This window comes from Equus quagga, chromosome 9 (genome assembly GCF_021613505.1).
Source record: "Equus quagga isolate Etosha38 chromosome 9, UCLA_HA_Equagga_1.0, whole genome shotgun sequence".
NCBI lineage: Eukaryota > Metazoa > Chordata > Mammalia > Perissodactyla > Equidae > Equus > Equus quagga.
In genome coordinates, this window is record NC_060275.1 from 59662410 (window position 1) to 59676613 (window position 14204).

Below are 14204 nucleotides of genomic sequence, written 5' to 3' on the forward strand. Positions count from 1 at the left end.
CAGAGGGACCACAACTAACAATATACAACTAAGTACTGGGGAGAAGAAGAAGAAGAAGAAAAAAAGAAGATTGGCAACAGATGTTGGCGCAGGTGCCAATCTTAAAAAAAAAAACAAAAACAACCCAAAAAGCTGCTCTTAAAGGTAATCTTAATACAGGCTTCATAGACCACATAGAAAATGAGGGGGGCAGGACAGAAAAAGTCAACTATTGGCAGTTACCTTTGTCACTGGAATAAGGTGCGTGAACATTATTGCTGGGAACAGACACATTTTGGTGGTGTGGCTGGTTCACAGTTTCTAAAAATGAAACCAGATTCTCATGATGTGAAAGTTCTTCTGCAACAGGGAAGGAAACGATGTTCCAGTTCAACTGAGTGTCTCCTTCTGTGAGTGCCCGGAAGAGAGAAGGGATGGGCTCATGAAGCTCCTCCACCGTGCTCTTTGAAGTTGGAGGCGTGTCACTATAATTTCGAGGATTACACATACCTGGGGGAGAGGGACAAAGCAAAGAAAGCTTATTTTTCTCACTGGTTGTAATGTCATGAGATATTGTTAGTTATTGCCTTGCAAACAAAGCTCGAACACATTAAAATCATGTGACGTCTAACATTATACATAGGTATTTTCCTAGCTTTTCTGGCTGAAAGGGCCTGGAAGCGATGACACCCCCACAGCCCCAAGCACACTGACTGCCCAGTTCTTGTTTCCTAATACCTATCCTCCACTAAGAAGAACCACAGCTCCTTAAAGAAAAGACTGACTCCAGGGCTAGGCAGGCAAAGTACAGAATGACCCTGGAATACCTTTTTGTGCCAGAAAGTAAGGAAGTGCTCAATAAATGATGGGACACATTGAAAAAACACAGAAGGCAACCTGAAGGGGCTCCCACTGGCCAAACTGACATATTTAACATTGAAATAAATAATGAGGGGCCGGCCTGGTGGCGCAGCGGTTAAATGCGCACGTTCTGCGTCACTGGCCCGGGGTTCACTGGTTTGGATCCCGGGTGCGGACATGGCATGGCTTGGCAAGCCATGCTGTGGTAGGCATCCCACATATAAAGCAGAGGAAGATGGGCACGAATGTTAGCTCAGGGCCAGTCTTCCTCAACAAAAAGAGGAGGATTGGCAGCAGTTAGCTCAGGGCTAATCTTCCTCCAAAAAAAAAAAAATGACAGTAATAGATTATCACCCTGTGAACAAAACAGAAATTGGTAAGTCCTTATATTATAAATAAATGAATAAATAAATGGAGAGGGGAAAGCTCTTCCTTTTAGTAGACTGCTAACTGATAAATGTAGAAGGAATGAAGGAAACAGAAAATCACCATCTGGCAACCATCATAGAGGTGTCTGATTCAGATGGGATACGTTAATGGATGCTAAGGCTAGTGGGGGAAGGTTTGATGAGGAACATATTGATGTACTCTTGGCAAACTCTCTACAAAATACTAATCAATTACCAAGGGGTTAATGATGACTTTAATGTGGAAAAGTCTGCCAGACACCAATGTGACTATGAGATCAAAGTTAACATCGCCAGTGATGGGACAGGGTGATGTTCTTTGTCACCTGACATAGTACACAGCTTCATTTCAGTGATGTTGTTGCCAAGAAAAAAGTGACTTAAGTATGGTCATCAGTCAAAATCAAGTGGATCGAAACTGAGGGTCATCCTACATAAATGTAAGGTCTGTACTCATTAAAACTGTCAAGGGAAGACTAAGGGACTGTTTCAGAGTGAATGAGTTTGAAGAGACAGGACAACTAAATGCATCACACATTCCTGGACAGGATCCTGAACTAGAAAAGAACAAGAGATGCTATTGAGACAGCCGGTGAAATATGAAAGGGGTTTGTGGATTGGGTGGCAGTATTGTGCCAATGTTGACTTTCTGTTTTGAAAGGTTGTATGTTAGTTATGTAGGACAATGTCCTTCTTGGAAAATACAGACTGGAGTATTTAGTAGTGATGGGACACCGTGTATAAAGCTTGCTTTCTAAAGTTGCAAAGAAAGAGAATGATCATGAGGGTGTGTGCCTATGCATGTTAGAGTGTGTGTGTGTAGGGAGAGGGAGGGAGCAAAGGGTACTAAGCAATGGAGCAAATTCAATGAAACGTTAGTAACTGGGGAATCTGGGTGAGGGGATACCAGAGTCTTTTCACCCTTCTGACAAACTTTCTCCACATTTGAAACTATTTCAAAACAAATTATTTTTAAAAATAATTTTAAGAGAAAAAGGCAGTGGAGAATTAGAGATAGTGACTATAAAAAACTTTTTCAAGAAGTTTTACTATAAAAAGGAGAGCTGAGAAAATGTTTAATCAGCCCCAGCCTTCGAGCTATCCCAGCTGACACTGTGCGGAGCAGAAGAGGGGTGCTACACCAAGGAATTCTGCCCAAATGCAGGTTCTCAGCTAATTAAACAATCACTATTGTTTTAAACCACTATGTGTTGGCGCAGGTTGTTTAGTAGCAGTAAAAACTAGAACACAGCCCTCTGGATCTCCCTTTGAGAACGTTATACTTTTAAAAGCTAAATAATAGTTTCACTTTTGTTTGGCATCTATTAGATCTAATGTGGAGTTTTTCTTTTCCCCCAGATTAAAAGTTTGAAAAGGTTTGACCCAATTTATAAATTCCTATATTTTACAGATTTAGGGAGAAGGAAAAACCACCTCATGTGTTTTCCACATTTTGTTAGTTTAACGAACATGGCAAGAGCTGAAGATTAACAAGGTTGTGCGTGCTCTTTGTAAAATCTTTCAATATAGCTGAACTTCTATGATTTAGATTGTGTGACAGAATCATGGATTAAATGATCAAATCTGACTCCTTTATTCCTAAAAGAAGAAATAGGCCCAGATAAATTAAATGATTTGTCCAATGATACTTAATCCAGGTTCAGAGCTAAGATTATGATTCCGCCTGATTTCATGCCCACTGTTCTAATAATAACATTCTATAATCTTTAAGTGCCATTGAAAAGCAAATGATACTTAGAATATTTGTATTAACAAATATCCATAATATATTCCTCTGTGAGATTCTACACTGAATGAAAATTAGTAATCAGAGATTAAAAGGTTAACAACTGAGTTCAATGGTTGGAAGGGCTAAACTCAACATCTAGTGACACTTTAAAGAACCTTCAGTGCTCATTATTAGAGATTTCATTACATTAAATAAAGTCTTTTTTGGAGTTTTGTGCATTTAACAAAGTTAGGCCAGAAACATTTTTAATTGAATCTCAACAGACTGCATTAAAACCAATATGCATGAAGTAAATGCTTGCTGGCCAATATTTTTCCATGGCATTCTTATAAAGTTTTTAACTATCTTCTCTTTTTTAATCAGGATCCAAAGAGATCATCATAAGAGACTCTCCTTAGGCAATGCTGATTTTGACCCTCCATTTCCTGCCACGGGTACTCTTCAAATTCTGTTCTTCCACACGTGGTGCACTGAGAAATCTGATCTTCCAATAATGTGTGGGAGTTATCCTGATCAGGAAAAGTAACCTTTTGAAATTTCTGGAAATTCTTTAGTTGTCCATTTTCACGTACAATGGATGAATTTCCAGTTGGAGAGTTACTAACTACCCACAGTTTCAATCTGGGTTTTTTTTTTTCTCCCCAAATCCCCCCGGTACATAGTTGCATATTTTAGTTGTGGGTCCTTCTAGTCATGGCATGTGGGACGCCGCCTCAACATGGCCTGATGAGTGGTGCCATGTCCGCGCCCAGTATCCAAACGAATGAAATCCTGAGCTGCCAAAGCGGAGTGCACGAACTTAACCACTCAGCCACGGGGCCAGCCCCTCAATCTGTTATTAAACCTTTCTGGGAAGCATCTCACCATCATCTTGAAGTGTATCATTGTTAGAGAGCTTTTCTTTATTTGACTATAGAGTTTATTTTTGGCTTTCATTTCTTTTCATGATCCTTTCTAGAGGTAGTTTGTTATAGTGGCATTCTTTCGCTACATTGAGATTTAAACGCTTATTATACTAAAAATTTTAGGGACCAGCCCAGTGGCGCAGTGGTTAAGTTCACACATTCCGCTTCAGCGGCCCGGAGTTCACTGGTTCAGATCCTGGGTGAGGACATGGCACCGCTTGGCACACCATGCTGTGGTAGGCGTCCCACATATAAAGTAGAGGAACATGGACATGGATGTTAGCTCAGGGCCAGTCTTCCTCAGCAAAAAAAGGAGGATTGGCAGCAGATGTTAGCTCAGGGCTAATCTTCTTCAAAAAAAAAAAAAAAAGAAAGAAAGAAAAAGAAATTTACTTTAGAAATTTGGGGCCAGTTACCATTTCTAAGAGTCAAGAAAGTTAAATAAATCTAATGGCTCAATGGGTATCACAAAAGAGAATCCTTTTTTGTGAGGTTAATTTGGAGTAAAGGTACTGCTATTCAATTTGCAGAGAAACATCTCAGAGTTAAGCGATTACTACTCCATTTTGGCTACTTAAAAAAAAAATCACCTTAATTAAAAAACAAACACTTACCTAACATATATTATTTTGGGGAAAAAAGGTTACTGAAATTGTTCCTGAATATTATGCTATGACTCATATTTTATATAACAGATTTTGGTGGGCTCAAAGCAAAAAAAGGATTTTTAATGATTGGCCTCTAAGAAAGTTCACTTTAAGGAAGAAGCTACTGTTACCAGGAGAAAACAGTGGTGACTGGCGTCAATTTAGGATTCGGTTTAGGCTATTTGTCACAACTGATAAAAATTAAACTCAGTTTTCTTTCTTATCAGTTTTGTAAATCAAGGCATCAGGCTTAAAGGTGAACTCTGAATAGGCACATAGAGACTATAGTCTTTGGTGTCCCCTTAAGGACCTGGTGAGTAACAATTATAAACATCTGGACCAATCAAATATCCTTAGCAAAATAAAACCCAACAAAAAAAGCATATATCCTTTCCCATATCAATCCTGGCATATGTATTCAATCAAATGCAACATTTACAATGGTTGAATTTGGGGGAGACCATGATGTAGCTAAACAATTTGCATAGTTTCATAAAGGAAGAAATATCAGTATTTTAAATGGAAAACTGTATTAGTTATTAAGGATTTAAAAATAAACATTTACCACACTACTAGTCTGGTTGAACTCCTAACATGTATTTGTTCTTTAATATTAGAATGTGACATGTGTTGGTGTGAAGACAGAAATCCATTCTGCAAGTCAATGAACACACCTAGATCTGATCTGAGACACAGGGGCAGAGTCATAAGACAAAGCCTGCATGTCCCAAAAGGAAGATGCCAAGACCCAATCCAGAAGTGTAGCTATGAACTGAAAGTCCGAGTTCAAGGCATTCGCAAGGCAAATGAAGGACCAGGATTACAGAAGAAACATTGGAACAAGAGGGTGGCAAAGCCTATCTAAGGCTCAGGGTCGTGTGCCACATATCAAGGGCATAGCTGTCTGATCTTGTTTTCCCGGGTTTTGCAGGTACCGCCCATACCTGACACCTCCCATCTTCTTTGCCCCTTTTCATAGGCCCCTTTTCTCCACTCACCAGGGTAAAGGCTGGGATCTGTGAGATTATGGGGCAAAATGGGTCAACAAGTTGTTGGTCCCAAGCAGGTTTTCAGCAGGAGCCTAGTCTTGGAGCCTATGATACTTAATGATACTTTCATTAACTACTGGAAGTGACCCCAGTACCAGAAAGAATCTAGTATTTCCTAATCAACATTATTTAAACAGTGCACCACTGAAGTCCAGTGTTCCATGAAATACTAAACAAGTGTCCAAATATGAAAAAGTTATGGTTGCTACGTTTTTTCTTCATTGGTTTGTTATTCATTTTTTCTTATAATTTAATACTTGTCATGAATTCAATTTTTAAATGCACATTAAACATGGATCGAAGTTATAATTTCTTAAAGAGTCTATTATTAAATCATGCATCGTTTCATGCTTTTCTAAAGTGCATTTTAAGCCACTATGTGGCACTCCATTTATATGAAATTATAGATATAACAGACAAAACTAACCTAAGGGGTTAAAGTCAGAACAATAGCCATAAAACAGGCATTAAGAATCAGAAACTAGGGGGAAGATCCAAGATGGCGCCGTGAGTAGTCCTCTTTGTCTCTCCCCCTTCGAGTCTACAATTATTTGGACACTCATCGCTTAACAAAGGATATCCAGATAGCATCTCAGGACGTTTGAGAGACCCATGCGACTATACATCGGAAGGCGGACGGACTTCCCTCCGGGAGGAGGTGGAGATAGGTGAAAACTCTCTGACCCCGACCAAACAGCCTAGTACCTGCAAGCGGCTTTCTTCCAACGGACGCCCCCAGAAGATCAACACACACCTAGGGCAGGAGCGAGCACACACCAGAGGAGCGACGGTGGAAACAGGTGACCAGAACCCTACCTAAACCCCCCGCAATTACTCCTAAACGCAGAGGGACACTCTAGAGTTACACACCTGAGCCTGTGGGGAGAGTCTCGCCCCGCCATTGGCGGGGAGATCCCACCTGGTGTCCACGGCGCCCAGAGGGTCCCAGAGAGAATCACAGAGGGCATGGCGGCCCCCTGGCTGCCACTGCCTGCACGGCCGGGCAAGGGATTGCCGGAGATCTCGGAGAGGACTGGGGCTGGGTGAAGCTCCAGAGGCCGGCTCCGCACCCCGGAGGAGAAGCTCCAGAGTTCCGCCCGGGCAGCAGACAAAACTCTCTGTCTGCCATTAGCGGAGGGGCCACGCCCAGCATCCACAACACCGGGAGGGTCCCAGAGAGGAGAATATCAGGCAGGGCAGCAGCTGACCAGCTACCACTGAAATCAGGATCTCCGGCTATCCCCCAGTCACGGCAAAGGGCTCCCCGAGTTCCTGGGGAACAGGACTGGGGCTGGGTGGAGTTCCAGCGACCTGGCTCCGTAGCCTAGGGGGAAACCCTACAGGCTCACAGCAGCCTCAGCGAAAGCCTCTGCACAGCACTAGTAGAGAGCACCCATCTGGCAGCCACAAGGCTGGAAGATCCTGGGACAAAAGTAGCATAGCTAGGTGAGCTAACCACAGACTGTAGAAGATGCCAATAGCTCTGCTGCAACCCATAGTGGACAAGTGAGATTTTGTGGGTGCCAACAGTGACGGAGCAGCAAATATAAGTGATCCTACCCCTGGCCGCTGGAAAAGCCCATAACATGTTGCAGACCCCAAGGAGGGAGCATGTCTAGGTGGGCTGCAACAGTAGGCACCAGCAGCCTGAAACCCCCCCGTGACAGCCCCCACGGCAGAAGAGGGAATCCAAAGGACCACTGTGACTACAAGGAGGGGCCCAGGCCCAGTTAGCAACTGCGGATAGGGTTCCTGGTTGGTGCAGTATAAACAGCTGCTCCCCCACCACACCAGCAAAAACAAATGGAAGGAGCAACTAATCTCTATCTCTATGCGGAGGCACAAATCTACAATATCAAGCAATATGAAAAAATACATTAAATCTCCAGAACAGAAGGAAAATAACAAATACACAGACAACAATCCCAAAGAAAATGAAATATATAACCTAAATGACGATGACTTCAAAACAGCCATCATTAAAATACTCAATGAGTTAACAGAGAATTCAGATAGACAACTCAACGAGTTCAGGAGCTATGTCACAAAAGAGTTTGATACGATAAAGAAGAACCAAACAGAAATACTGGAAATGAAGAACACAATAGAGGAGATTAAGAAAAATCTAGATGCACTGAACAGTAGGGCCGATAATATGGAGGAAAGAATTAGCAATTTGGAAGATGGGAATACAGAAATGCTGCAGGCAGAGGAGGAGAGAGAAGTAAGACTAAAAAGAAATGAAGAAACTCTCCGAGAATTATCAGACACATTAGGAGACGCAACGTAAGGATTATAGGTATACAGAGGGAGAAGAGAAGGAGAAAGGGGCAGAAAGCCTATTCAAAGAAATAACGGCTGAGAACTTCCCAAATCTGGTGAGGGAGATGGATCTTCAGGTGACAGAAGCCAATAGATCTCCAAACTTTATCAATGCAAGAAGACCAACCCCACGGCATACAGTAGTGAAGCTAGCAAAAGTCAATGACAAGGAGAAAATACTAAGGACAGCCAGGCAAAAGAAATTAACCTACAAAGGAACCCCCATCAGGCTATCAGCAGATTTCTCAGCAGAAATTTTACAGGCTAGAAGAGAGTGGAATGATATATTCAAAAATCTGAAGGACAAAAACCTACAGCCGAGAATTCTCTACCCAGCGAAAATATCCTTCAAATACGATGGAGAAATAAAAACTTTCCCAGATAAACAAAAATTAAGGGAGTTCATTGCCACAAAACCTCCTCTTCAGGAAATCCTCAGGAAAACCCTCATTCCTGAAAAATCAAAAAAAGGAAAGGGGCTACAAAACCAAGAGCAGAGGAGATAAGTAGAAGGACAACAACAGAGAGTAGCAGCTCTTCATCAGAACAGATTAAACCACGGGACAAGAAACAAAGGAAATTGAAGAAAACCAGAAAACAAGACATAAAATGGTAGTGGTAGGCCCCCACATCTCAATAATCACTCTAAATGTAAATGGATTGAACTCCCCAATCAAAAGACACAGAGTGGCAGGATGGATCAAAGAACAAGACCCAACAATATGCTGCCTCCAGGAAACACACCTCAGCCCCAAAGACAAACACAGACTCAGAGTGAAGGGATGGAGAACAATACTCCAAGCTAATAATGAACAAAAGAAAGCAGGTGTCGCTATACTAATATCAGACAAGGTAGACTTCAAAGCAAAACAGATAAAGAAAGACAAAGAGGGACAGTATATAATGATAAAAGGGACTCTCCACCAAGAAGACATCACACTTATAAATATATACGCACCCAACACAGGAGCACCAAAATTTGTAAAGCAACTCTTAACAGAACTAAAAGAAGACATCAACAACAATACAATAATAGTAGGGGACCTCAACACACCATTAACACCAATGGACAGAACATCCAGACAGAAAATCAACAAGGAAATAATAGAATTAAATGAAAAATTAGACCAGATGGACTTAATAGATACACATAAAACACTTCGTCCAAAAACAGCAGGTTACACATTCTTCTCAAGTGCACATGGAATATTCTCAAGGATTGACCATATTTTGGGAAACAAAGCAAACATCAATAAATACAAGAGAGTTGAAATAATATCAAGCATCTTTTCTGATCATAATGCTATGAAACTAGAAATCAACTACAAGAAAAAAGCAGAGAAAGGTGCAAAAATGTGGAGACTAAACAACACACTTCTGAACAAACAATGGATTATTGAAGAAATTAAAGAAGAAATCAAATATTATCTGGAGACAAATGAAAATGAGAACACGACATACCAAATCATTTGGGATGCAGCAAAAGCAGTCCTAAGAGGGAAATTCATCGCAATACAGGCTCACCTTACTAAACAAGAAAAAGCTCACATAAGCAACCTCAAACGACACCTAACAGAACTAGAAAAAGAAGAACAAACAAAGCCCAGCGTCAGTAGAAGGAGGGAAATAATAAAAATAAGAGCAGAAATAAACGATATTGAAACAAAAAAGACAATAGAAAGGATCAATGAAACAAAGAGTTGGTTCTTCGAAAAAATTAACAAAATCGACAAACCTTTAGCCAGACTCACCAAGAAAAGAAGAGAGAAATCGCAAATAAATAAATTAGGAATGAGAGAGGAGAAATCACAACAGATACCAATGAAATACAAGGGATCATAAGAGAATACTATGAAAAACTATATGCCAACAAATTGAACAACCTGGAAGAAATGGACAAATTCCTAGACTCCTACAACCTCCCCAAACTGAATCAGGAAGAAATGGAGAATCTGAACAGACCAATCACAAGTAAGGAAATAGAAACGGTAATCAAAAACCTCCCCAAAAATAAGTCCAGGACCAGACGGCTTCTCTGGAGAATTCTACCAAACATTCAAAGAAGACTTAATACCGATTCTTCTCAAACTATTCCAGAAAATTGAGGAAGATGGAGTACTCCCTAACATATTCTATGAAGCCAATATCACTCTGATCCCCAAACCTGACAAGGACAACACAAAGAAGGAGAACTACAGGCCGATATCACTGATGAACATAGATGCAAAAATCCTCAACAAAATTTTGGCAAACCGAATACAGCAATACATCAAAAAGATTATACACCATGATCAAGTGGGATTTATACCAGAGACACAGGGATGGTTCAACATCCGCAAGTCAATCAACGTGATACACTACATCAACAAAATGAAAAACAAAAACCACATGATCATCTCAATAGATGCAAAGAAAGCATTTGACAAGATCCAACATCCATTTATGATAAAAACCCTCAATAAAATGGGTATAGAAGGAAAGTACCTCAACATAATAAAGGCCATATATGACAGACCCACAGCCAACATCATACTCAACGGACAAAAACTGAAAGCCATCCCTCTGAGGACAGGAACAAGACAAGGGTGCCCACTTTCACCACTCCTATTCAACATAGTACTGGAGGTGTTGGCCAGAGCAATTCGGCAGGAAAAAGAAATAAAAGGAATCCAAATAGGCAATGAAGAAGTAAAACTCTCGCTGTTTGCAGACGACATGATCTTATATATAGAAAACCCCAAAGAATCCACAGAAAAACTATTAGAAATAATCAACAACTACAGCAAAGTAGCAGGGTATAAAATCAACATACATAAATCAGTAGCATTTCTATACACTAACAATGAACTAACAGAAAAAGAACTCAAGAACTCAATCCCATTCACAATCGCAACAAGAAGAATAAAATACCTTGGGATAAACTTAACCAAAGAAGTGAAGGATCTATACAATGAAAACTACAAGACTTTCTTGAAAGAAATTGACAACGACATAAAGAGATGGAAAGACATTCCATGCACATGGATTGGAAGAATAAACATAGTTAAAATGTACATACTACCTAAAGCAATCTACAGATTCAATGCTATCCCAATCAGAATCCCAAGAACATTCTTCACAGAAATTGAACAAAGAATCCTAAAATTCATATGGGGCAACAAAAGACCGCGAATTGCTAAAGCAATCCTGAGCAAGAAAAACAAAGCCGGAGGAATCACAATCCCCGATTTCAAAACATACTACAAAGCTACAGTGATCAAAACAGCATGGTACTGGTACAAAAACAGGTCCACAGATCAATGGAACAGAATTGAAAGCCCAGAGATAAAACCACACATCTATGGACAGCTAATCTTCAACAACGGAGCAGAGGGCCTACAATGGAGAAAAGAAAGTCTCTTCAACAAATGGTGCTGGGAAAACTGGACAGCCACATGCAAAAGATTGAAAATTGACCATTCTTTTTCACCACACACCAAAATAAACTCAAAATGGATCAAAGACCTAAAGATTAGGCCTGAGACAATAAGTCTTTTGGAAGAGAATATAGGCAGTACACTCTTTGACATCAGTTTCAAAAGAATAACTCCTCAGTTGAGGGACACTATAACTCCTCAGTTGAGGGAAATAATAGAAAGAATAAACAAATGGGACTTCATCAGGCTAAAGAGCTTCTTCAAGGCAAGGGAAAACAGGATTGAAACAAAAAAACAGCTCACTAATTGGGAAAAAATATTTACAAGCCACTTATCTGACAAAGGGTTAATCTCCATAATATACAAAGAACTCACACGGCTTAACAACAAAAAAACAAACAACCCAATCAAAAAATGGGCAGAGGACATGAACAGACATTTCTCAAAAGAAGATATAAATATGGCCAATAGACACATGAAAAGATGTTCATCATCGCTGATCATCAGGGAAATGCAAATCAAAACTACACTAAGATATCACCTTACACCCGTTAGATTGGCAAAAACATCCAAAACCAAGAGTGACAAATGTTGGAGAGGTTGTGGAGAAAAAGGAACCCTCATACACTGTTGGTGGGAATGCAAACTGGTACAGCCACTATGGAAAACAGTATGGAGATTTCTCAAAAAGTTAAAAATAGAAATACCCTATGACCCAGCCATCCCATTACTGGGTATCTATCCTAAGAACCTGAAATCAGAAATCCCAAGAGTCCGTTGCACCCCTATGTTCATCGCAGCATTATTTACAATAGCCAAGACGTGGAACCAACCTACATGCCCAGAAACTGATGATTGGATAAAGAAGATATGGTATATATATATATACAATGGAATACTACTCAGCCATAAAAAAAAGACAAAATTGGCCCATTCGCAGCAACGTGGATGGACCTCAAGGGTATTATGTTAAGCGAAATAAGCCAGTCAGAGAAAGACGAACTCTATATGACTCCACTCATAGGTGGAAGTTAACATATTGACAAGGAGATCTGATCGGTGGTTACCAGGGAAAAGGGGGGGTGGGGGAGGGCACAAAGGGGGAACAGGTGTACCCACAACATGACTAACAATAATGTACAACTGAAATCTCACAAGGTTGTAATCTATCATAACATTAATTAAAAAAAAAAAAAAAAAAAGAATCAGAAACTAGGGGCCGGCCCTGTGGCCGAGTGGTTAAGTTCACGTGCTCTGCTTCGGCGGCCCTGGGTTTTGCCGGTTCTGATCCTGGGCGCGGACATGGCACCGCTGGGCAGGCCACATTGAGGCGGCATCCCACACGCCACAACTAGAAGGACCCACAACTAAAATATACAACTATGTACTGAGGGGATTTAGGGAGAAAAAGCAGAAGAAAAAAAAAAGAATCAGAAACTATAAAGCAGGCAAGTAAACAAGAATGGAAGTCAAAACAGGAAGCCATTTAGTTTAGGTTAGATTTAGGTTAGGCAGACAGAGTTGCTGTTCTGGCTAGTGGATCCTGTTAAAAGGTCAGACCCACCCAATTGTTTTTGTTGCACATTATCCTAAAAGTGCAGTCTAATACCAGGCCCAGAATACAAAGAAGAGCATTTTAATTACACAAAAACTGGACATTGTCAGTCTGTTTTTGTCCTCTAGGGCAGAAAATCTCAGGAAAAAACAGCCTGCTTAAGAAAAATGAAGTCAGTGCTTTTTTGTTTAATATATTAATAACTTTTTGGAGAATTAGTTTTCAAGAGCTAAGTTTAATTGAGAAGTCCTTTACAAAGAACACATGCAAACCCAACGGGAAGAAAAGCATCCTCTTATTGACCCCAGTATGCGTGTATGTATGCTTAAAATTAATACACTCTGGGCAGAAAAGCAATGGCAGGGGGCTAACCCTACCAGGTATTAAAACATTCATAAGGCTTCTATAAATAAAAGTGTGGTACTGATGTATGAATAAACACAGAGACCAATGGAATAGAAGAGAAAACCCAGAAATAAAGTGCATAGGAGAAAGGACAACTCAAATTAGTAGGGGGAAGAAATTCTTCTAAATAAATAGTTTTAGGACTTTATAAATAATATTTAAATAAACAGTGGTAGTTGTTTGAAAAAGAAAAAATTGCATCCATAGTTCACACACAAACCAGGATAAATTCCAAATGTATTAGAGACCTATATGCAAACAAACAAACAAAACCATATAAATACTATCTCGGAGTGCAAGAAAAACCTGACTATGACACAAAATCTAGAAGTAATAAAAGAAAACATCGATAAAGTTGACAACCTAAAATAAAAACTCTTCAGGCTAAAAAACAACAAAGCAAGGTTAAAATACATATGACCAACTGGGAAAAAATTTATAATTTATAACACAGAGGTTGTGGTTATATCCCTAATATATATATACATTTTAAAACTTCTAAAAAATGAATAAAAACACAATAACCCAGTAGAAAAATGGGTAAAAGATATGAACAAACAATTCACATAAAAGTAAATGTAAATAGTCCTTAAACATATGAAGAGATGCTCAATCTCACAGGAAATAAGAAAAATGAAAATTAAAACTATACCATTTCTTACCTATCAGACTAACAAAAATTCAAAAATTTGGTAAGAACAGCAACAAAAGTTAAGCAACACAATTTCTCGGTCATGTTGTTGGGGAACAGGTACTCTGCTACACTGCATTGCTGGGAATGCAAATAATAAAAATCCTTTTGGAGGAGAATTTGACAATATCTAGCAATACTACATAGAATTGACTATGTACACAAGGTTATTCATTATAGTGTTACTTGCAATGGTAAAAGATTGGAAATAACCCAA

General features: G+C 39.8%; 1 protein-coding gene across 2 annotated transcripts in view; it reads right to left on the reverse strand.

Moving 5' to 3' along the window:
- The window catches only part of TWSG1 (twisted gastrulation BMP signaling modulator 1), a 47533-nt gene that overhangs the window by 5686 nt on the left and 27643 nt on the right, over window positions 1–14204 (reverse strand). For both annotated transcript variants that reach the window (XM_046671936.1, XM_046671937.1), the window contains exon 4: window positions 223–489. In XM_046671936.1, coding sequence (XP_046527892.1) covers window positions 223–489 — 267 coding nt within the window. The remainder of the gene's footprint in view (window positions 1–222; window positions 490–14204) is intronic.